This window comes from Hydractinia symbiolongicarpus, chromosome 10 (assembly GCF_029227915.1).
Source record: "Hydractinia symbiolongicarpus strain clone_291-10 chromosome 10, HSymV2.1, whole genome shotgun sequence".
Classification (NCBI taxonomy): domain Eukaryota; kingdom Metazoa; phylum Cnidaria; class Hydrozoa; order Anthoathecata; family Hydractiniidae; genus Hydractinia; species Hydractinia symbiolongicarpus.
The window spans coordinates 21,560,714-21,586,804 of record NC_079884.1 but is presented as its reverse complement, the minus strand read 5'-3'; the positions used below and the strand labels follow the sequence as shown (position 1 = coordinate 21,586,804).

Here is a 26,091-nt window from a genome sequence, read left to right as displayed (position 1 = left end):
TCGTCATCTTCATTATTGTTGTTATTATTGTACACTATAAATGAATATATAAATAAATAAATAAAAAGTACTTTAAAATTCTTGCGCTATAAAAGCCCTTGTTGTCAGTGCCCTTTTTAACCTAAGGAGGTATAAATCTCTGGGAACGTTCAATTTCTTTTGAGTAAATAAAGCATTTAACTCCAAAACCTAGCACACGTTTTTTAACCCTTTCTAACTTATTTCAAACATGAGAATTGCTTTTAATGTTCTCGCACATATATATCTTTGTCATAATTAATATGCTGTCAAAAATAGTTTAAAGGTCAAATGTTTTGACTCCATTTCTTGAAGCTGTTCTCAATACACACCACATGAAGTTATAGGACTTTTAACATAATAACGTCAAAATAATCGTCGCCGGTGCTAATCGGTTGGAATTGTTTTCTGCAAAATTCCAAGCTTTGTAAGATGATTAAGAAATAACTGCTGATTGTTTTCGCGCTTCGACAAAAATAGTATTAAACGAAGCAATCAATTCTCTAGCTAACTCTTGATATAGCACTGTATCAAGCAATCCTACTAAGAGTTATAACTACAAGAGAGGTTACAATATTATTACGTATACTAATTTTGAGATGTGGAAATATTTTAGCTTTCTGATTTCTACTAACTTTGTTTCCAGGGTTTTTTTCACGCTTCGACAGGCGGATTGTTTATTATTACGTATACTAATTTTGAGATGTGGAAATATTTTAGCTTTCTGATTTCTACTAACTTTGTTTCCAGGGTTTTTTTCACGCTTCGACAGGCGGAAGACGATTTGGAGAAGGAGGGATTAAAAACTCACAATTTGTTTCCTGCTCGTCATTGCTTCTGGAATTGGCTTTCTTTTCCAATGTCTTTAAAAGCTTTCATTCTAATTCTTCTTCATATTCTAAAGCAAAGAATGAAGTAAAAGATAGAATCAGTATCGATTGGCTAGTTGCCAGCTGATTTTTATTAAAAGGCTAAAGCTTCATTACAACAAAACTTGCAAAAACACCACTGATCAAAACATCGATTTAACATTGCCCTGCTGTTAGCAAGGCAATGTTAAAATTCAAATCTGATGTAATCTTGCCTAAGGCGAAATTTACTCTCACAACATTTTCCGTTGCTTTTATTGCAAGAAGTTTGCGTTATAAATTTGAGATCGTTCATTCTCGTCCTCAGAGTTCTTTGAGATAAAAACCTCAAAAGTAGGTTTATCTTAAAGATCCCTGTGATCGAAAATGCAGATCGTTGTAATCCAAAAAAAGCTTTTTACTGCTATTTATTATCTTTTTTTTTATTTTTTATTAAACGAATATTCACACTGAAAAAATAAGATTTTAACTAATAAAAAGCTGCACCTTTCATTGTCAGCGAGGACGACACACCAAGAACGATTGCCAGAATTAGAAGTCTCATCTTGCTTCAATTCAAAGACTACACATGAATTTGGTCCCTTTTTTCCAAGCTTTTATACTCTCCTGGTCTTTTAACATGACATGGGAATTTATTTAAAGCATGTGGGTGAGTTTTAAAGAGAACCTACTTTGTGGTCACACTTTTTGAAGTATAAAGTACTTTTTTTCAATTACATTGCTCATTGCCTGTTGTTGCTCTTGTGACAATTTCGCTTGTATTTACACTTCTCCAACCTCGTTCTCGTTTATTATATTTGGAGGGCCTGAACAACTGAACTGGGCAACCAACAATAATAGACCTAACAAGTCCTGGGGTCGAGGTTTACATTCCCCACTTCGGGATCAGGGAAGTGTTTAATTCTGCTTTAAGGGGATTTGTTGTTGTTGTTATTTTTACATAGAAATTATATGAGAATCGTGGGAGCAATTTGCTTGATTTTCTAATACGAATCCAAGTGTGTTGTGTTATACATATGCCTAATACAAAGCTAATCTTTCCACATTCCCAAAACATCCTCGTTACCAGGGCTTTTTGCCTAGAGCCGTTACATTAGGGTGCTGGTGAGTTTATCGTAAAAGCAAAAATGCTTTAGAAGGTGTAAGGTTATCCATACAAAACCTTGAATCAAAGAAATAGTCCTCTTTTATTCAGGGTTTTTTCAGGGAAATTTCCGACCATGACGAATATACCGCTAGTTTCAAATATCCTGGAAAATGTTTAAAAAGGACTGAGTTAGAAAGGAATTTCCAATTTCCAGTTCCGCTGTGAACAACTGAGTAAGAGTTTAGAATCCTTAAAGCTAGTCAACTAAAAAAAACTTGAAAATTTATTGTTAGACTTTTTTGCACTTCACAAAATCAACCAAGGGTTAAGAGCTACGGGGACGGGGTCGCATAGTTAATGAACGTGAATTCTCTTTTGAAAAGTTTACTTAGCCGTCTGTGCTAATTGATTTCGCAGTATCTATGAGGCGCTAAAATACCTACAACGTTAATGAAGTAAAGTATTCTAAAGAACAAAAGTTAACAGACTTTTGGTAAAATCTAAGCGAATGTGAACAGCATCAGAAATGAAGTCAACGAGGAATTTGGACAGAATGCGAACTGTAAAGTTGCATGGAATAGTATGCATAACCAACCAAAAAGGGTTGCATTAGCCAAAACTTTAACACTCAAAAAGCAAACTTAATCAATTAATACTGATACCGGCTACACATTTTCGTCACTTTTATGCGATAGGAAAAAAGCGGTAAAGTAGGATTTGCCAGTTTGAATAACTTTTACAGATTTGATTGTTGGGGCGAGCGAGTGGTTTAAAATAAAAGCAATACTCTTCGGTGAAATCACAATCTTACGAGGGACTGATTTGACAAGACAATAAGTCTAATTTCGCGCCAAAATCGAAGAATTCCACTGTGTGGGTAACTAAAAACTTCCCAAATAATATTGCTCATAGATCACCTGGTGCAAAATCACAGTGATAGCCATCTGAAAAATATTTCTATCCAATAAAATATAGTTGACTAGGAAACCTACCACGCCAGCACTGCGGGTTAATGTTGCAGATAGAACGAACTTAACAGCGGATTTATGATTATGATTAGCTGCACCTTAATTTGGAGAACTAATCCAACGATGATCTACCAAAAAATAAATTCTTGTCTAAGCTAGGTAATAAGCCGTAACAAGAAAGTAAAGGCGAATGTATTTTAAAATTTAAACATGGCTCTGAAACTATGCCGGTGTTAAACAGCATTTTCACTAAAACGCTGAAAGAAGGGATGTCCAGTGCTATTCTTGATTCTGACTTCTTTTCCTTAAAAAAAAGCAATTGAGAATGGTTTTTTTAAAAAATATAAGAAGAATCAACCTTGTTCCCAGCACATTTTTAATATTGAGACACAACGAGACGGCCATGTTCGTATCGCGGTCCCGATGTCAGAAAAGATACAAGATGTCCTGAGGACGAGGTTACAGAAGAATGTGATTATATAAAAAAAGACAGTTTGACTTGCCGAACTGAGACTTAACCTATATCCAGAAGCATAAACAAACCTTGTAAAGAAAATGATATGATGCAAATTTAGCAAAATTTTCTCCTTAACAATTCTTTGTGAGGACTTATTCTGCAGTGGTAAGAAAAACAATAAAAGAGCATCTTAATATGGCTAAACACTAATCAAGTCAAGAATCTCCGTTTTTTTTCTTTCGGCTTTCCCCTAATAAAACAAAAACACAGTTTACAACCTGATGTTACCCTGTAAAAGCGAAAATAATCGTGCAAAATTATTTTATTTTGCGGGAAAAGTCCCCGAGAAAGTTCAAAAATTAATCCTGACACCAGGCTGAGCGCTTAGTACAGGTAAACATCTTCCATATATCCGTATAATACCCTTTTCCAAAAAAACTTCATTGCAACTTCAATAAAGGAAAAAGCCTGCTGTCGCGCCATCCAGCTAAAACAATAACCCAGCAATTTTATTCGCAGAAAATAAAAATTATTGATTAAAAATTTCAGTGTAGCTAAACTGTGTTTGGCGACAAGTCCAAATTTAATAATTTTAGCGAGGATAAAAAGCTCTTATACCTAACTGAATAAACAATTCAAACGATTAGCAACAAATTAGGCTAGCCAGCTATAGCTTGCAAAATCGACCTACAAACCTTCAAAATGGCTACCGTTACATTAGATCGTACAGAAAGCACGCCGTCATTGCTAAAACTTTAAAGCACACTGGAGGGTTCATAATTAAAATGGCGTTAGTCATATTTTTTTGATTTTTGATTTCCGCCGCGTAAGGCGGAATCTTTAAAATCGCCTTGGAAGATAGAGAGATAGGGACCACCTATAGCCTGAACGCGCGGTATCCAGATTAAAGTATTTTACCCTGGGCCTGGAAGTTGTTTAATTTCTTAAAAGCCAATAGAAATGCGTTATTTGATTTTTTAGCCAATAGGGTCTCAGATTGTCAGAACCTGATATCGTGGCTTCCTGTGATGCTTTGTCTCGAAGTTCTTCGAGTTTCAGGTCCCACAGGCCAAAGTTTCTTGCCCAAAACAATCGGTTACCGTTCCTCTCGATATGTTTGAAACTTCAAATCAATGTTTTGCAAAACAGGATGTTTGGTCGATGAGACTTCTCAGGTAAAAAATGCTGTATGTTCTAGCTAGTTTGTTACTTAGCTATGTTAAAGTGATTTACATTTGCGATTCTTCAGAGTGTTTAAAGCCCTTATTTAAGCTACGCATTTCCCTAGCATTTCTGTCCAACTATTAAATGACCTTCCTTATACGTAGTTAGGGATCAAACCCATTACCTGACTTAACAGTTTGGGAACCAAAACTGATGATTAATAGCCTAAAAGGTGCAGTAGTTTTCAGGAAAGTTTGACCGATTTAAGCTACTTTTGCATGTCATGTAGCTAGCTAGCTACAGACTGTATTGCATATAAAGTTTCACATAAAGAACGTAAAATAAGTGTTTTCTTATATTTAACACGACCATCGTTAAAATGCAGCATCAGCAGCAGATCAGAATTACAAACTTTGACAAGCAAATCTACAGTGCAATTTTCTGATAATATTCTTCATGAACTTTATGAAAAGTGCTGTGTACTTTTGTACTAAGATAACAAGTCCTTTATTAATTGCTATTTTGTTTTGTACACAAATATTCAAAAAACATTTTTATAAATTTGAATCCTAAATCGAACATTTTTTTTTATATATTTTGGCCTATGGGCTACATTGTGTTACATTGTGTAACAAGCAAAACAATTTGCTCCATAAAAAACCTGACAAACGAGCTTAAGTTGTATGTAAGTGTGTCGTAACTTACATAAATGAGGTTATGAATAAAAATTCTCCCTGATGTGCACAAAAACATGTGAATGTAGCTTTAAAAAAGCATCAAGTATACTGTACATATTTACTCTATCATCCAGTTTCCCTGTTTTTCAAGTAATCCTGCCTTTTTTGCCATGGATTGTAAAAAATATTTTCTAAAATTAGCATACACTATCTGTGGAAGAAATTTTTGTGGAACTTTTTTTTGCAGAACTTTGGGCCAAATCTGTAAAAATGTTCCACAGAAATTTTAGAAATCAGTCAAACATCAGTTCTGAAAAATTATTCCGCAAAATTTTCCATTTCAGCTAGCCGCAACAATTAAAAATTTTTTTATTTTAGTGAGGGCCACTATGTAATTTCGTGTGCACATGTGTGTTAAAAGTGATTTTTTGATTTAAAGTTGTTCCTTAGGTCCCAAATTACCAAAAAAATATGGGTGGCAAAATTTTTTGTCCCATCGGACCAAATTAGATGACGTCATCACTTTTACAGTCAGCAAAAAAATAATTTCACATTTATATGTCGTATTATATATCGTTGGAAAGAGGAGATCGAGTGGATCAAAAAAAATGTAAGAACCATGTCTTCAAAACGTAACGTTCGAAAGATATTACTATTCAAACTTTGTACAAATTACAGACCGGTAATATACTGACCCAGCACAAAAATGACTATAACCTGCTCAATAGCGAAGTTTTTTTGTTGAATTTTAGTATGGTATTGGGTCACCCTAATGTCTTTCTGTTTGATCAAAATTTATTGTTCAAATCACTTCAAGGGATAATTTACAGACCAGTAATTTACAGACCAAAGCACGTGTTTAGTTGTTTACTTTAGTTTACTTTAGTTTACTTTAGTTTTGAAAAGCAAGTAGCGAATTTCACTTAGACATTTTGTATGTATTAGTATCAGTATAATAACAAGTTTTGTTTTATAATTGTTCGATTTCATAGACATAGACATAGAATTCGAATGTTCTATTTCTAGAAAACATTCTATTGTTCAATTTCATAGCTAGATTGTTTAATTTCGAAGTGTTAGTGAAGTGTAATGTGAAGTTTATAGTATAGACATACATGCATAATAATAAAATGAATAGACCGAATTAAAATGGATGTTAACTGTGTAAAAACAATAAATGTGCTGGATTTTGGGAAATGTATAGTGTGTCAGAAAGATACATCAAAAATGGTACCGCCTTACTTGAACATTTTTTCCCATTCCTGTTCTGAGAGAAAGATTTTTGTTTGATACTTTGACCAAGATGTCGTATTTTGTTTAGAATGTTGGCAACCCAAAAGAGCAGTATTTGAAAAAGTTATTATCATGTCTGGAGGAAAGAGTTAGTTGTGGTGATTCGAAGTATCTAGATTGTTGGGAAAAACTGAAGTCATATGATATTGTACAGCTTGTTGAAGGAAAGTCTTCATACCATTCTGATTGTTACAAAATGGCCACAAATAAAACAGAGATAGACAGGTTAAAGAAACGGCCAGTATCAAAAGAGTCTTCGGACAGTTTTAGCCCATCATTTGTTGTATCTGTGAAACAAAATGAAAAAAAAACATTGCGCTCAAGTGGAATTATGTTTCAAAAACACCTTTGCATTATTTGTCAAGAAAGGGGAGGAAAGATACATAAAGTTATGTCTAAGACGGTAGCAACAAAGATGCTGGAGGTCTCGAAGCTTATAGCAAATAAATCATTTTTCATCCGTATGAACAATATTCCTAACGCTGATGCTATAGCAAATGATGCCCAATATCATTTAGCATGTTGGGTGAAGGTTCAGAGAGAGGCTTTAGCATTACATCAAGACATATCACAGCTACAAAATATGGAAGATACAGACCGCGCACTTGCAGATGTTGAAATAATTAACATTATCAAACATTTATTGGGGGAATCACACGACAACGTAATAAGTATGAACGATGTTAACTATACATACAACAACTTAATGGGAAACTCCGAAAGCAACCAAATCAATTACAAGCGATATTTAAAGCACTTGTTAACAGAAAATATTGAGGACATAGTGTTTTCAAGACCTCCATCAAGAACAGAATCAGAAAGAATTTGTACAACCCAGACGCAATCAAAAGCAATCGAGTTGAACTTTCAAAACCCCGTAGATGATGTCGCTACAATATTCGAGTGCGCAAAACTAGTGCGTGAACAACTTCTCAAACAACAACCATGGCAATTTAATGGCAGTTATGACGGATTTGTTGTACCAAAGTTGTTGCAGTCACTCATCAGATGGTTGATAATTGGTCCAAGAAAAAGCATTTACACTTCAAACAGAAGAGCATCTTCGATCGACAACTGTGTTAGTAACATATGTCAAGTCATTATTATTTGTTTGAAAACAAATAGGCAAAGCAACCACAAGCCAAAAATAGGAACCAGTGATGGAGGATTCAGAAATAATTGTGAAACACCCTTCACGGTCGGATTAGGTCTTCATATCTATAAAGAGACTAGGAGTAAAAAGGTGTTAGATTGTTTATCTGATCTTAACTTAACTGTTAGCTACGATAAAATCGTGAAAATTGAAACAGAATTAGCTAATGCAGTTTCAGAGAAAATGAAAGAAAATGACGGGATATATGTTCCCCAAATATCAAAAAAGGAGTGCCAATTCACTTTGCAGTTGATAATATTGATTTTTAAAAAATGACACTCCAGATGGTAAAAATGAATTTCATGGAACTGGTCAAATACTTTTTCAAAAGGGTATAAAGAGCATCGAACATCTTGAAATTCCACGCCATAGTGATACAAAAATGAAATTCATCCATAATCAATTCAACCAAACATTGTCATGTGAGAAACCAATTCTTCCTGATGAAAAGTTCCCAAAGTTCGAAATATTAGGCAATGATCTCGAAGCTAAGCACTATATCAAAGAAGATCTAGCATGGTCATTCTATCAGACAGTGGATGACGAAAGAATTGAAAGCTTGCCAACTTGGGCTGCTTATAATTCACTGGTTACAGACAAAGTTGAAATATCAACCTGCCAGGGTCTTCCTTTCTATCCTGGCACTCCCACAGATTGGTCAAATCTTTACACAGCGCTACAAATTGTGCAAGGGATCAATGTCAAAGTCACAGGAGAAAACAAAACGATTGTAACACTTGATCCCCAGTTGTATAGTAAGTGTATGCAGCTTCGAAAAAAAAGCACATCAGCGAAAATTTCGTATTCCGTTTGGGTGAATTGCATATTGTTTTTGCAGCTTTAAAAACGATTGGAAAATACATTGATGGAAGTGGAATTGACAAATTATTTGTTGAGGCAGGCATATACGGCGAAACAACTTTAACGCAGATAATAAATGGGAAGCATATGAAGAGATGTATGGAAGCATATATGGTAATGTACCTTGCGCTATTCAGAGTGTATTTGCGTGACGGATTGGATGCTGACGAAATGTGTAATTTTATGTGTGATGTTCGAGTTGCAAGGGAAGAATTCTTCATTTCAATGGTTTTACGAAGCTCGCATATCCTCATTCAACAACTTCCGAATGCAGGCAATTATGGTTGGGATACAGATGAAGTCGGTAACTTATCCCCCATAATGACTGATGAACTTCCTGCACTGTTGGCACTCATCGAGTTAAGTTCTTGTAATTGCAAAACAAGTTGCATAACCAACCGATGTAAATGCCGTAAAAATGGTTTTTTGTGCACTGACATGTGTAAATGTACGACGTGTCAAAACAGTGGTGGCGCAAGCGATGAATCCGAGTCAGATGAATATAGTTCTAGTGATGATGAGTGCATGAAACATTGTACAAGCATTGCTGAAGTTGTTTTTTGTCATTATTTTCAGCAATTTTTTTAACTTTGTGAAATTGCCAGAAAGAAAGTAAACAACTAAACACGTGCTTTGGTCTGTAAATTACTGGTCTGTAAATTATCCCTTGAAGTAATTTGAACAATAAATTTTGATCAAACAGAAAGACATTAGGGTGACCCAATACCATACTAAAATTCAACAAAAAAACTTCGCTATTGAGCAGGTTATAGTCATTTTTGTGCTGGGTCAGTAAATTACCGGTCTGTAATTTGTACAAAGTTTGAATAGTAATATCTTTCGAACGTTACGTTTTGAAGACATGGTTCTTACATTTTTTTTGATCCACTCGATCTCCTCTTTCCAACGATATATAATATGACATATAAATGTGAAATTATTTTTTTGCTGACTGTAAAAGTGATGACGTCATCTAATTTGGTCCGATGGGACAAAAAATTTTGCCACCCATATTTTTTTGGTAATTTGGGACCTAAGGAACAACTTTAAATCAAAAAATCACTTTTAACACACATGTGCACACGAAGCTTTATATCAGAACATAGCAGCCCTCACTATTTCTTCATACTTTGATTTCTTTAGGATCTAAGTTATTGGGTTCTATGTTGCTCATTTGTAAATTCCCTAACTTCTGAATACTATGTTAGACAAATTACTGATTTTGCCTCTGCTGAAATAATTAAACTTTAGGCACCCAAAAATTAATATTGCACATTTCGCATATATTCTGCAAATTGAAGCATTTTTGTGTACAACTCACCCACAAAAATAAGTTTCAGGAAAATTTATTGTGCAAATAATTTGTACCCTTGGCAAGTTTAGGCTCTTACAACAAGTTTGAATGCATATTGAAATTGAAAAAAAAAAAAGTTATAAAGGTATTGCTTATAGCCTGGAAAAGATTTGAGGTGGGTGTTTATACTTCTTATGCTTCATATTTCCAAACTTTGTTAAAAAATTCCTAAGTTTTGCTAAAAACAATACTACACTCAGGTTTTTTACCCAAAAATAATTCAACATATCCGGCCTATATATCCTGCAATATAGGATTCCTGCTAAACCCACCTTTATTTGTAGGTTAAAACACTAATCCAGTGGTGAAGTAATAATAGACTAGAGTAAATATGGTATTCTTGGTCACTGTTGAATATAACATTTTAGGGATGCTTTTAGGCAAGTTTAGGAACTTTCAAAAAAATTAAATATTTATAAAACTTCCAAAATTTGTCTTTGAACACGTAGGTATTCTTTTTGGAAAGACAGACATCACAAATACTTGGCGTTTCACAGTATCACCTGATTTTTTTATCAAAACTTCATAAAATGGTGAAATATTTTATTTTATCTTGCATTTATACCTGTCATCTTTAAATATATAGGGCACAGAACAATATCACATTAATGTGCTAAGATTATTTTGAGTTCTTCATATATGTTTTTTTTAGTATTTTTCTTTCTTTTTTAGGTCAGCCATAATCTAACACAGCCATTATCAGCATTTCCAAAAAAATGTTGACAGAGTAAACTGCAAACATTAATTTGTGAAAAATGAATCACTAAAACTAATATATATTTATATAATTTATTATAGTCTTATTTTGGTTAATAGTATTTACTTCACATTATTTTTAAGGGAAACTAGACGTCTATGGTTCTTCTATGATTTTACAGAATTTGTATCATGAAAATTTTTAGAACTTTCTAGGTAGATCCCAAGTTTTTATACTTTTTATAACTGTGTGTAAATCTGTATATTTTTGTTATTTATTCAGGTGTAATTAAATTGAAGTATATCTAAATTGCGTTATTTGTCGCCCATATTTAATACTTTTCAGACCAGGTTACTTTAACCCCTTTTTTATATAAGAACAATGTTATAAGAACATGAACCTTAGACTCACAATCCCAGACTCAAATCATTGTTTTTACAACTAAAACTACTCAAGAAATGGAATAGTCAAAAAGCCTCAAAAAGCGGTTAAGTCACATAGTTTTGCGCAATTATTCAATCATTTATCCTGTTTTTAAATTGGAAATCTCAGCCTTGGGTCGACCATTGGACGTTTTGCTCTGTGGAAAGTTTCTCTTGACAAGGCGGAAATCTTCAAGCCTTGAGGCTTCTTGTTAAATTTTGTTTTTTGTTTTTAACAACATGTGTATTTTTTAAAAAATGTTAACTATAAGTATTCTATTTAATTGATGAATAAAAACAAATAGCATATTAACATATAACAAAATGAAATATTTCAAACCCCGATTTTTCAAGGACTTAGCAAGATCAGAAAAGCCGCCACTACCATCTTGCGTGACAGACAGACAGACAGACAGGCAAAAAAAATTGCTGCACCTCACGAGGAAACGAGGATAAAAAGTCAAAAATTTTTACAACAGGCAATCAGTTGTGCGAAAAGAAAACAAAAACCCATCTTCAAAATATTATCATCTTGCGAAAATCCTCTTCCATGCAAATAGCTACCCCAAAGATTTAGACAGCGAACTCAATTCCCAGGCTGACTACCTTATTTTGTCAGACATCTGCGAAAATATAACCAACCACTCCCTCCTTAACACAAACGTAAAAAAATGTATACAACGAAGGTAAAAACATAACACCACATTACAATATAATATAGATTTTTGTCACTAAATTTAATTTTATTTATCAGCAAACCAACATAGTAACATAGGATTAGTTAATCGTATTTCACAGCACAACAAGTAACATCAATCAGCTTTTAAGATAGCTCGACAACAGAGTGCGACAAGGGAAAGTTTAAAAACAAAGAACTTCAGCGTTCGTTATCAGTTCCACTTGCACATAATCTTCATCAGCTCGTTGGGATCACACCCTTCTCTGTATGGAATGAATATTGAAATATCAACCTGCCAGGGTCTTCCTTTCTATCCTGGCACTCCCACAGATTGGTCAAATCTTTACACAGCGCTACAAATTGTGCAAGGGATCAATGTCAAAGTCACAGGAGAAAACAAAACGATTGTAACACTTGATCCCCAGTTGTATAGTAAGTGTATGCAGCTTCGAAAAAAAAAGCACATCAGCGAAAATTTCGTATTCCGTTTGGGTGAATTGCATATTGTTTTTGCAGCTTTAAAAACGATTGGAAAATACATTGATGGAAGTGGAATTGACAAATTATTTGTTGAGGCAGGCATATACGGCGAAACAACTTTAACGCAGATAATAAATGGGAAGCATATGAAGAGATGTATGGAAGCATATATGGTAATGTACCTTGCGCTATTCAGAGTGTATTTGCGTGACGGATTGGATGCTGACGAAATGTGTAATTTTATGTGTGATGTTCGAGTTGCAAGGGAAGAATTCTTCATTTCAATGGTTTTACGAAGCTCGCATATCCTCATTCAACAACTTCCGAATGCAGGCAATTATGGTTGGGATACAGATGAAGTCGGTAACTTATCCCCCATAATGACTGATGAACTTCCTGCACTGTTGGCACTCATCGAGTTAAGTTCTTGTAATTGCAAAACAAGTTGCATAACCAACCGATGTAAATGCCGTAAAAATGGTTTTTTGTGCACTGACATGTGTAAATGTACGACGTGTCAAAACAGTGGTGGCGCAAGCGATGAATCCGAGTCAGATGAATATAGTTCTAGTGATGATGAGTGCATGAAACATTGTACAAGCATTGCTGAAGTTGTTTTTTGTCATTATTTTCAGCAATTTTTTTAACTTTGTGAAATTGCCAGAAAGAAAGTAAACAACTAAACACGTGCTTTGGTCTGTAAATTACTGGTCTGTAAATTATCCCTTGAAGTAATTTGAACAATAAATTTTGATCAAACAGAAAGACATTAGGGTGACCCAATACCATACTAAAATTCAACAAAAAAACTTCGCTATTGAGCAGGTTATAGTCATTTTTGTGCTGGGTCAGTAAATTACCGGTCTGTAATTTGTACAAAGTTTGAATAGTAATATCTTTCGAACGTTACGTTTTGAAGACATGGTTCTTACATTTTTTTTGATCCACTCGATCTCCTCTTTCCAACGATATATAATATGACATATAAATGTGAAATTATTTTTTTGCTGACTGTAAAAGTGATGACGTCATCTAATTTGGTCCGATGGGACAAAAAATTTTGCCACCCATATTTTTTTGGTAATTTGGGACCTAAGGAACAACTTTAAATCAAAAAATCACTTTTAACACACATGTGCACACGAAGCTTTATATCAGAACATAGCAGCCCTCACTATTTCTTCATACTTTGATTTCTTTAGGATCTAAGTTATTGGGTTCTATGTTGCTCATTTGTAAATTCCCTAACTTCTGAATACTATGTTAGACAAATTACTGATTTTGCCTCTGCTGAAATAATTAAACTTTAGGCACCCAAAAATTAATATTGCACATTTCGCATATATTCTGCAAATTGAAGCATTTTTGTGTACAACTCACCCACAAAAATAAGTTTCAGGAAAATTTATTGTGCAAATAATTTGTACCCTTGGCAAGTTTAGGCTCTTACAACAAGTTTGAATGCATATTGAAATTGAAAAAAAAAAAAGTTATAAAGGTATTGCTTATAGCCTGGAAAAGATTTGAGGTGGGTGTTTATACTTCTTATGCTTCATATTTCCAAACTTTGTTAAAAAATTCCTAAGTTTTGCTAAAAACAATACTACACTCAGGTTTTTTACCCAAAAATAATTCAACATATCCGGCCTATATATCCTGCAATATAGGATTCCTGCTAAACCCACCTTTATTTGTAGGTTAAAACACTAATCCAGTGGTGAAGTAATAATAGACTAGAGTAAATATGGTATTCTTGGTCACTGTTGAATATAACATTTTAGGGATGCTTTTAGGCAAGTTTAGGAACTTTCAAAAAAATTAAATATTTATAAAACTTCCAAAATTTGTCTTTGAACACGTAGGTATTCTTTTTGGAAAGACAGACATCACAAATACTTGGCGTTTCACAGTATCACCTGATTTTTTTATCAAAACTTCATAAAATGGTGAAATATTTTATTTTATCTTGCATTTATACCTGTCATCTTTAAATATATAGGGCACAGAACAATATCACATTAATGTGCTAAGATTATTTTGAGTTCTTCATATATGTTTTTTTTAGTATTTTTCTTTCTTTTTTAGGTCAGCCATAATCTAACACAGCCATTATCAGCATTTCCAAAAAAATGTTGACAGAGTAAACTGCAAACATTAATTTGTGAAAAATGAATCACTAAAACTAATATATATTTATATAATTTATTATAGTCTTATTTTGGTTAATAGTATTTACTTCACATTATTTTTAAGGGAAACTAGACGTCTATGGTTCTTCTATGATTTTACAGAATTTGTATCATGAAAATTTTTAGAACTTTCTAGGTAGATCCCAAGTTTTTATACTTTTTATAACTGTGTGTAAATCTGTATATTTTTGTTATTTATTCAGGTGTAATTAAATTGAAGTATATCTAAATTGCGTTATTTGTCGCCCATATTTAATACTTTTCAGACCAGGTTACTTTAACCCCTTTTTTATATAAGAACAATGTTATAAGAACATGAACCTTAGACTCACAATCCCAGACTCAAATCATTGTTTTTACAACTAAAACTACTCAAGAAATGGAATAGTCAAAAAGCCTCAAAAAGCGGTTAAGTCACATAGTTTTGCGCAATTATTCAATCATTTATCCTGTTTTTAAATTGGAAATCTCAGCCTTGGGTCGACCATTGGACGTTTTGCTCTGTGGAAAGTTTCTCTTGACAAGGCGGAAATCTTCAAGCCTTGAGGCTTCTTGTTAAATTTTGTTTTTTGTTTTTAACAACATGTGTATTTTTTAAAAAATGTTAACTATAAGTATTCTATTTAATTGATGAATAAAAACAAATAGCATATTAACATATAACAAAATGAAATATTTCAAACCCCGATTTTTCAAGGACTTAGCAAGATCAGAAAAGCCGCCACTACCATCTTGCGTGACAGACAGACAGACAGACAGGCAAAAAAAATTGCTGCACCTCACGAGGAAACGAGGATAAAAAGTCAAAAATTTTTACAACAGGCAATCAGTTGTGCGAAAAGAAAACAAAAACCCATCTTCAAAATATTATCATCTTGCGAAAATCCTCTTCCATGCAAATAGCTACCCCAAAGATTTAGACAGCGAACTCAATTCCCAGGCTGACTACCTTATTTTGTCAGACATCTGCGAAAATATAACCAACCACTCCCTCCTTAACACAAACGTAAAAAAATGTATACAACGAAGGTAAAAACATAACACCACATTACAATATAATATAGATTTTTGTCACTAAATTTAATTTTATTTATCAGCAAACCAACATAGTAACATAGGATTAGTTAATCGTATTTCACAGCACAACAAGTAACATCAATCAGCTTTTAAGATAGCTCGACAACAGAGTGCGACAAGGGAAAGTTTAAAAACAAAGAACTTCAGCGTTCGTTATCAGTTCCACTTGCACATAATCTTCATCAGCTCGTTGGGATCACACCCTTCTCTGTATGGAATGAATAGGAATACTAAAAAGAAAGAAAAACAAAAATTAGAAACTTGTATATTCATCTTTACCAACCAATCTGATCACAGGGCCCATTTAAAAATGATTGCTAAAAATTCTGCAATTTTAAATATTATTGTGATAATTATTTACCCAAGATTCTATTAGTGCTACTGTTACCAAGTGGGACCTGAGAAGGCGATTCTGGCGTGTTTAAAGCTCTCATTTTAACTAAGAAAAACCGCGAAGACACAACAATCGCTTAGCTATACAACCGCTTGAGATATCAATTCTATTCTCAAGCTGAACAGTAAACAGAAAGGATAATTCACAGTATCTGGCATGGCTCGCTCGGGGATTAAAAAATGCTCCACCGCAAGGATACCCGTTAATAATAGATTAAAGAGAGAAAAAAATCTAAAATGTATTAAAAATGTATATACGTATATACCTTTGCAATGATGTCATCGAGAGAAATTCTATGAATTTCGTTTAGCATTGGCTAGATAAAAATTAAATAAAATAAAAAAAAATATAGGGCAATCTACATCATGCATAGAAATTTAACTTCGACGATCTTTTAGTAAACTCTACAGGTGATCCAGGAGTAAGATATCCACAACCAGAACTTTAGATAGATAAAAAACATGGTTTTTGAACATGAATTCTCTGTTGGCGAATAAAAGATTGTTGCTACAAACTTTTAAGGCTTAAAGACACCACGCAGACTACAGTCATATTAATCGTAGTATTGTACACTTACGTCATTATGTGTTGATTGGGTGTTGTATTTCGGATTAATTTGAAACGGAACACCTTCGATACCTATAAAATAAATTTACAAAAAACATGACTCTCATTAAAAACAGGAGTTTAAGGATTAGGCTACTTTTTCATTCGAGAAATGATTGTGAAAAGCAACTTTTTTTTCTTTACAGGAACGACCCACAAAGCGTAGGCCAAAGAATTTTAACCGACAGTTATTTTATAAAGTATGCTCACAAGTACGCTCCTGTACCAGCTTTATTTCAGCACTGCAAATATCTATAGGACCATTTAGTGCGAAAGTTTAAGGGATTTGGCTGCTTACAATGTATACTTTCTGGTTTTAACAAAAATTCAAAAATATAAACAAAAACAGTATGAAATTTAAAAAATTAACAAACACACATAGCAAAAGAGAACAGGTTAATTCGCAATTATGCTTCATCTTAAAATTTTATTTCTAGTGTTCCCATTATGGCAATTGGACATAAAGTTATGATTTTTATCTGCGATAATCGAGTCTAGACTATATGAGTAATACATAATACGTTGAAAATGTTGTTTTTTATTCCTTTCGGCGGAGCGTAATAAAAACAAACCACTTCAAAACATTTTTTTTCCCAAAAAAAAACGATGTTTTACAGAATATATAAAATATTTAAACGTCACAGGGTTTAACACGTTGCCCTTAACATCGGATGATTAAGACATATTACGGTCGGGTTGACGTTTCGTGTAAACTTTTAGATTGGTGATATAATTGCAAAAAGAAAAATCTTACCTGAGACTGGACTACTGGGAACGCTGAAATAGAAGAATGTGTAATATTTTAAATTCAAATGTAATTAACATGTATATAAAACAGAAATAATGCAGCAAATTGGATTAGAACTTGAAATACAAGGTTACTTCGGTCGAATCTAGAATTTACATCTTGAACAAAATGCTAAGTAATAATGGCCCCAATAATCCACACCTTTAAAGATGCAATAGCTGCGCTTACAATACACTTATAGTTCATACCAACATGCTGACAGTGCAAATAAACAATCCCAAATTATTTTTTGCGAGTGTTTTTGTTTAGCCAGCAAAATGTCGTTGTTTACCATTTCTTACTTGTGATGAGTGGCCGAACGGACGATATCAAGGATAAAATATAAAGTAGCTTTTTATTTTAAACGGTTGTGACCTTAATGATAATTAAGGCACAAAAATAATAAATAATGGCAGCATGTTAGCGGTAGACGAAACGTGGAAACAACATTTTTTGTCAAACAGAACGTGAAAAAAACATCTATGTCATTTAATTGCCTAGGATAAGCCATGCCTACAATGTTTTCAATACTACAGTTTGTTTTACACTTGGTAACATGAAATTGTATTATGGTACACGTCATTGTCTTAATACAATCACAATTACAATATTATTTAACCCTATTGTGAGTTGCTATGGAAAATAATTTTATACTTACCCTGCAGAATGTTGTTGAAACTGCTGTACTTGAACTTGAGGAGACTGTCTTGGAGGTAACTTCGGTGGTTTTGGTTGTGTAACAACATCTTGAATTTTGAATACAATTAAAACATCGTTGATTGCCGAACTGAGAAAAAAAATCAAAAGAAAATTTATGTCCAACAATCCCTTGAAAAAAGGAAGAAAAGTGGATCTTTGCAGGTTATGTGTGATACAAAAAAAAGATGATTTAATTGTTCATCATCATTCACAAAATTTGATCTCTACCTTTATTAAGGCTACCTATCCAACGATGGTTTTTTGTATAATACAATGTTACTGAAAAACTATTATATTATATATCAAGAGAAGTCTATACTATGCGCATAATGTATGACAAAAACAACATCTGCAATTCTATCACTTGGAAAATTATGCGTTACAATTCAAAAACTTTGGTTAAACATCTACATTTCAAAATCGATAACTGTACAATACAATGCTTATATCAATACCTACTTGACTGATGTGAATTGAGCAGGGACAAGTTCTCCTTTGGACTCATTGATTACATTGATTTCAGTGATGGCTTTATCTACGCTGTTCCTGGAATCCCTCTTGTAACATATAACATACTTCCTTGAACCTTTTTCCTCTAATGACAAAAATATAATTTATGAAATCCAAAATTAGCACATACACGACTCTCGTTTGAAAAAGTAAAACTCTTTACTTCACTTGTAAGGATTTAACATTATAAAACAAAAATATTCATACTTGTATCTTTTGTAATTAAAAGCCCAGCATAATCATCTGGTATGTCTTTATCTTCTTCAACGACTGTAATATCTGTCACAACGTATTGATCATCAGGATTCCTTTTAAATCCTAGGAAGCGTTTTCCTTTGTGTCGCCATGTTTGTTCCCAAATGTTTCCATCATGGTTTTTTATTGTGGTTTCCAACTGTTCCCATAAAACAAAACATACCATAATTCAGACACATTAAAGTTTATCTCCTGCTTAAAAACGAGGTATATATGCTCATACTTCGGAATACTTTGAATTCCCTTTTAATTCATTTCCCTCTATCTTGACATTTTCCCCTTTCTCAGAAATGTCTAACCCAATCTTTTTTAAACACCTAAGTCTCAGCAGAACTGCTGTGCTGTGATAATGCATGCGAAGCACAGAAGAAATGAATAGAATCAGTGTTGCCGATTAAAAAGAGTTTGTGAACTGTACTAGTGAGTGAAATTTTTACGCCATCAAAAACATGAAGTGTAAATGTGTGCTATATATCAACTATTTTGAATGCGGAAAATCAAGAAAATTGAGACAAATGGTCAGTAGAAGGTACTTATATTCAAATACTATAATTCATCTATAACTAGAAAAAGCAAACCAACAGTAGAAGGTACTTATATTCAAATACTATATTCATCTAACTATAAAAAGCAAACCAACAGGCAAGTTAATTTTTTAAAAAACTGAACACAATCAATCACAGAAAACTAAAATTAGCAGAATGATATAATGACATTTATGATCCTCCTCTATTATAATTATGTGTAGCTCAACCATTAATTTTATTAGATATAACACTAACACCCAAATTAATAACAGGTTGTAGCAATCAAGTATGAGCCCAACTCATACTTGAATTCTACAACTTGTGACATCGCTCAAAAATGTAAAAGAATGAAACAACAGAATCAAAATGGTATAGTCAGTACAGATAATGGCAACTACAATAAAATAATAGGCCCTCCTCAGGAAAAGTATGTCTTTTGTTTCTAGTTCATATAAAAATGCATCTTTGGTAATTTGAGAGTTGAGACGAAGAACATGTATTTCAAATTGACAACATTGCAGCCTATGTAAAGTTGAAACTGTGAAAAAGTGATGTTGAGTGATGATTCTTCTAGCCCTTTATAAGGGTCATCTCCCACCTTTTTGAGAAACCCCCTTTATAGACCAAATTTCTCAACCCTAACCTTTTTCCGAAATTCTGGCAAGTTTACCACTACCCTTAACAAAGCTTTACGCTGTAGCTTTAGAAAACGGAAAGCACAACACTTTCTTTGGTGTATTATCTTCTGTTCAGCCTACTTAAACAAATCTATACTTGTTTTTCTTCTTTCCTTATTTGCAGGGAACATATTATGGGATCAGAAACTTCGTTTTTACATAGGCCTTAAATAAAACATTTACAAACAAATATACCTAGCCATATTTTTTTCCACATAACTTTGTTATTCTCATGCCAAACTGAAGGTGATTGGGTAACCCCCTGGGGGTGTAAACTTAGTACAACAAACAATTACTCAAAAGGATGGAATATATTTCGAAATGGGGAAATAAAAAGGGGTTATCAAAATATTATGTAGTATTTAGAACACTTGTTTTAGAAGAATTGTAACCGTTAGTATTATTTTTTTAGAAATCTCAGAATTTTTTTATTCACCCACATTACCTAAGTTACACTGCTTAGTCAACTTGCTACAAACATGCCTTAAAATCATCAACTTTTTTTGTTTTGAGGTATTAAATTGCTGGTTTCCATTTGTTCTCAAAAAATTGATAATTCTTAAACAAACACCCAGGGTATGCTGTGAAAAATAAATAAAACCCTATTTTTTCTGTATCTCAGTTTGAAAGATTTTACTTCAATGAAATCAAACCTGGCTTCCCAGCCACCTCTCTACCATGGCCACTATTAATTTCCCCATGCATTTTTTTAAGTAAAAATGCTCCCTTGTATGGCAATAACTACATGAGAATTATTTTCAAGTACTGAAATAAAAATAGTTCCCACTGCTACAATATATTGTACAAAACTGTATATTCTTGTACAAGATATTGTACAGATGTAAACATGATGTACATGTATTGAATCAATTTTAAAGGAATTGAACAAGTCTTTTTTTTCTGCACATTTAACCATTATCCAAACAAAAATGTTAACTATTTTGAACTTTTTACATCCTCATTGTATAAAATTGTACACCAGTTACTACCATAAATTGGACTATATTAGATACAATAAATCATAGCAGTGGAAACTACCCTTAAGACAACCAACAATGCAACATTTAAACAGTGGCTATGATACAAAAATTATTTAAAAGACTGCCACTTTTTTCCTCTTTCATAAGTTACCATCGAAAACAAGTTTGACTGTACATATACCAAATTTTTAGGATTCATTATACTTCTGAAAAACAAAATATAATTGTAACACCTAACATAACATTTTAAAATAAATGCCTTTTCCAAATAACGCAGGGTAAAATTCATTTTTTTAGTAATCGCCTAAGAGTGTTTAATTGGTCTTTTACAGTATCAGTTGGTGGTAACAGAAGACTGCAGACAATAACTATACTTACAATGAAGGTTGATAAGTCAGAATCTCTAGCTGTCACTAAAAATAGATCTGTGATAAATTCTGCCATTAGTTGAAATAAGAAGTATTTTAACTAATCTAAATCAAATCAATAATAATATAATAAACAGGCCTATCAATAAGAAAATAACACCAGAGCAATAAATTACTCCCCCAAGGTTACAATAATTAAAACTGGGCGAGCAATCTGAATAAATAGAATAAGTTTAAAAACACAAAGTCTTTTTTATCTATTTTATTTTATCTTTTTTTATCTATTTTTGTTCTTTTTTACTGTAAATAATAAGAAAAGGAAACATTGATTTCCATGTGAGACGAATTGATATTGCTCAGCCAGAAAAACTATTTTTGGAATTGGGGGAGCAATTCATGGCTCAGCTAGTTTCTCATTTCTCAGAATTGGGCGAGCCTTTGCGTGAGCAAGAGCAATTGCTCTCCCCTTATTGATAGGCCTGAATAAAAAAATAAATCATATATATGCTAAAAGTATTTTCTTATCGCCTTAAACCTTTCCTTTTTGGATTTCAAATTGTTTCATTTATTCACAGGAAAATACCCTAAACAACCAGCTGCACAGGTGGAAGCTAAAAATACTTGCATGCTAAAACACTTTTTTTAAAGGTTATAACACAGGAAAGTATTCTCATCCTACCAGAAGCAGCTTTTGTAATTCTTGTTGGCAGGATTGTCATGCATGGAAACTCCATACGATATCCACATACAAAAAAGTAAAAAAAATTATAGCTACTGCAATGATTTACCCAGGATACCCTTTCGGTTCCTATTGACATTGTTAATAAAAAGAGTCTTTGTAAGGCCATTAAAAGCTCTTATCTGCGGTATAAAAGTTGTGCAAGCTCAGCAATCTCTCAACGAGACTACTGCCCAAAAAATAAATCCTTTTCTCATTTTGGACGCTATTCACATATGCTAGGGTTTAAACTTACAACTATTCGTACTGAAAGTAAAGTCTATACAACAATGCTACCAGTTGGTAGATATATATCCGACCTTGTTTTTCACAAATTGCATGTAGACATGTGTATTACAAAGTTTCCAATTTTGAAAAAGTGTGACATTGAGGGCGTACTCTGGTCACAACCTTTTGTGCTTTACTTACTTGTATAATCAGTAATATAAGGAGCTCCAAAATAAGTAGAAAAATGATACTTAGGAACAGTAAAATCTTTAATATCCCTGTAGATCAAAAGGTCTGAACAATTTTCTTGTAGAAATTTTCATGATACTAGTGGAACACGTTTCAAGTACTCACTAGAAGTGCTGTTTGATATAATATATCATAAAACCATCAAGTATTAATCTTGGGTTTTAGATGTCAATATATGAATCTTTGACTTCCTTTCAAGTCAAGAAATTTAATGGAACATTTACTTTAAATTTTTTAGGTGTACTTTGATATCTCCCAATTTTCTTATAAAAAAAATTATGTGTGTATTTTTTTAAGATATGAATTAAAAAATGTTGGTATCTACCTCTTCAGGTAACTTCCTAAGGAACACACCCATTAGAAAAATGTGTTATTTTTGTCAACAACAACCTCTCTATTTTGAATGAACTTGAAAGTAAGTCCACAACATAAGGTGAATTTTGTTGCTCAGTCATAAATATTAGTACAAAATATACAATATATAAATAAACTTGATACAAACACAGAACAAAAAAAATTTTCAAAACTACTTGACCATTGAGAAGTCGCCATCAAAAATATGTTATATTCTTGTAAAAATAAGTTGGTAAGGTCGGCCAGGTTTCTTCTTGGGACTTTCTCGACAATCTTGACTAGTCCTAACAACATATCAAAGGCATAGAAAAGCCCCTGGGAGTCACTGAAATTTGATTTAACAGAAACAAAAGCACTCTGATGGCTAAAACAAAAAATTGACTTGTCACTCTGAAAGAACTGCAAATTAGTCAATGAAAGTTTATAATTTATCTCTCTGTTACATAGTCGTAATGATTCTTTTAGAACATTATCAAACCTACTTTTGATGATGAAATACATATTATTATTTGTTCTGCAAAAGATAAAGCATTTAGTTTTTTTTAATTTGAGAATGCATGTGCTATCTCACATCTCCTTTGTTTTACAGTCATGGCTGCATTTAAAAAAAAGCTAAACTTCCCACAGGATATTTTCAATATGGCTACACAAATAGTATATTACTAGCCTAATCAGGTGATGCTGTAGCTACAAGACTAACACCTCTATCACAGCTAGCTAGCTAGCTACTTCCTCTGACTACAAGTTTTCTTACTCTAGTCTGAGAATAACGTATAGGAATATTTGAGATGGCAGCCAAAACTTGTGCTTGATTTAGACTCACTCTAGGACTGCTTTGAGGTCCCTCCTGGAAATAACTGACAGGGTATAGCTAGCTATCTCTAAAGTAGTGAGGCTTAGCTAGCTACTAAATACATTCTAGATTTGTTCAATTGATTCGTTGAATGAAATGTACTGGGATTTGTATTTTATTTATACCTCTCTTACTTACTAATCAGATTCATAATTAATCTTCAATAATTCCAGTAGTTTTATCCCAGGAAGCAGAACAGACAACAGCAATCAGAAAAAAATTGTTGCCGTATGATGCGTCATTTTGAACTAGCCTGCTCGACGTCATGGATACACCAGGGTCTTCTCAGGCATATGACATGCACATTTACATATTAGATTATCAATTAAAAATGAATCTTTGCGGGACATAATATTTTTTTTAGAAAAGAACTATTAAACATTGGGAATCAAATCGTTGTCTTATAATGATATGAAAATCTTCTGTTGTGGTGATTTGGTGCAAGAAGTGTTCTTCGTTTTGTTTTTAAATTACCAACCAGCCAACCAATGACAAAACAAAAGCAGTTTATAAATAAGTTACAACAAGATACCTGTGAAAATCAATAGAAAAAAAAACAAATAAAATTGGAGATAAAATAGTTAGATAAGTAAGCATAAAATAAGACTCAAAAGAGTGGAATAAACATGTTTGAATAAAAAGTTAGGTGTCTTAGTGCACATAAAAAACCTGTATAACCACTAACCGGTCTAATTCAGTTTTTAATATTCATTTTTTCCTCCATCCATAACCACACAAAGAAGACATTTCAAACATAAACCGTACAAAAACTCACATAGTCCTGTGATGTTTAAATGTAACTAGCTAGGCAGACAGGGAACCTTAAAACGTTTTATAATAACAGCACAGGAAAAAGTTTAAAGAAATCCCCAGTGCCACTTGAATAAATAATTATTTTCAGATAGATTTTTGAAAACTGTGTTATTCAAATTCTATTTTTATGACAACCTCTTGATCCAATTTGGATGATAAAAGTACTCACTAGTTTTATGTGCTTATACAATGCGAAATAAAAATATCTGGATATCGGAATTACTCTGGATATCGGAATTACCGTTATTATCTAGTAAAGTGCTGCTATGATGGAATTTCATCTTCGTTTTTTTATACTTATCGCAGTTAACTTCGCACAAAATGACAAAATACAACAAAGAATCTTTATCGCGATAAAGCCTTTCTGCAATTAACTAACTACTGTTAAGATTATATATAATATATATAATGCTATAACATTGTTTGTACCGCATACAGTTTCAAAACCCTCTGAATCACAAGACTGTGTCTCCATAGGAAATGATTTTATAACAGGCTAAAATATACTTCGCTTTTATCAGACGAAGCCGTGAGACTTCCTGCTAAATTCATTTATGCTATTTTGTATTGGAGAGGTATTTGTTACCCGTAATTGCGCAAAAGAATGTTGTATGATTTTTGTGCTTTTTTAAAAAACTATTTACCGCATTAACTTTATTAGTCCCGCATCTCTACTATTACCCCATCTCTAGCAATCCCGCCTTTTTGGAACGGATTTAAAAAAGTAACTATAGTAGAGTAGCTAAAATATTCAAAGCTTTATTTCAAGCATGACGCGAAAACAGTGTGCACAATATATTTGGACAAAAGGCGGCTCCATTTGTAAATGTTGGTGATCTCGATGATTGTAACTGCATTTCGTCTTTATGTAAGGACGGTGAAAAGCTAAGGGTAAATAAAAAGCAAGTTTATGCGCAAGAATTTAAGCCGAACAAGTAAATTATTTTTTTGTGTATTAATTTTTTCTAAAAATTACATTTGCTAAAATACAGTCTAAATAACATAACTTAAATACATTTTGAAATTAAAAATTTTGAAATTAACTAATGGATTTTACAGCTTTGATAAATTTAAATACTCGATTACATTCTGATAGACATTTTTCTTCTCTGTCTGGACATAATTTGCTGCAAATTCCACTGGAATAGTGACTCGCTCCGCCAGTAAATGCATCCTGTTTTACTGCATATGGAAAGATAACCTGAAAAAGGAAAGAATATTATATATAGCGTAAAAAGTCTTTTTACATTGTTACTACCAGTGCATTCGATCTCGATCTCTGTTCCCTCTCTTTTCATTTACACCTGCTGGTTATAGAAAATTTTTAAATGTTTAAAACTTTGGTACTGGAAGTTGTAAGCAGAGTAATGAACAAGAAGAAAGCAAATATATAAATCTAGGATATCTATTAACAACGCAGTTTGATTTTTTGCAATTATAGCGCCTCATCAGCACCTAGACATCATCTATATTGCACCAGCTAAGTACTTGACAATAAAACTTATTATTTTGCTCCTTTTTAATTGGTACCACAATTTGGTATCATGTAATTATGCAACCTTTTCTTTATCTCTATGCACCCATCCCTAAACCGGTACGTAATCTCCCAGCAGCCCTATTATTGTACA

General features: G+C 32.9%; 1 protein-coding gene and 2 long non-coding RNA genes across 3 annotated transcripts; 2 read left to right on the top strand and 1 right to left on the bottom strand.

Annotated features, from left to right (window-relative positions):
* Positions 1-9,674: 9,674 nt before the first annotated feature.
* On the top strand, positions 9,675-11,259 carry LOC130662582 (uncharacterized). The gene is made up of 2 exons (XR_008989048.1): positions 9,675-10,434; positions 10,574-11,259. It is a non-coding gene; the product is annotated as an uncharacterized LOC130662582 (long non-coding RNA).
* Positions 11,260-13,359: 2,100 nt separating this feature from the next.
* On the top strand, positions 13,360-14,950 carry LOC130662583 (uncharacterized). Its single transcript, XR_008989049.1, has 2 exons — positions 13,360-14,125; positions 14,265-14,950. It is a non-coding gene; the product is annotated as an uncharacterized LOC130662583 (long non-coding RNA).
* A 22-nt stretch (positions 14,951-14,972) lies between these two features.
* LOC130662581 (uncharacterized) lies at positions 14,973-21,389 on the bottom strand. Its single transcript, XM_057461474.1, has 8 exons — positions 21,259-21,389; positions 18,649-18,835; positions 18,391-18,526; positions 17,891-18,019; positions 17,200-17,222; positions 16,417-16,478; positions 16,105-16,155; positions 14,973-15,675 (listed from the first exon to the last, which is right to left on the bottom strand). The coding sequence occupies exons 1-8, from the start codon at positions 21,322-21,324 to the stop codon at positions 15,628-15,630; spliced, it is 702 nt and encodes a 233-aa protein (XP_057317457.1). The 5' UTR covers positions 21,325-21,389; the 3' UTR covers positions 14,973-15,627.
* Positions 21,390-26,091: the final 4,702 nt, after the last annotated feature.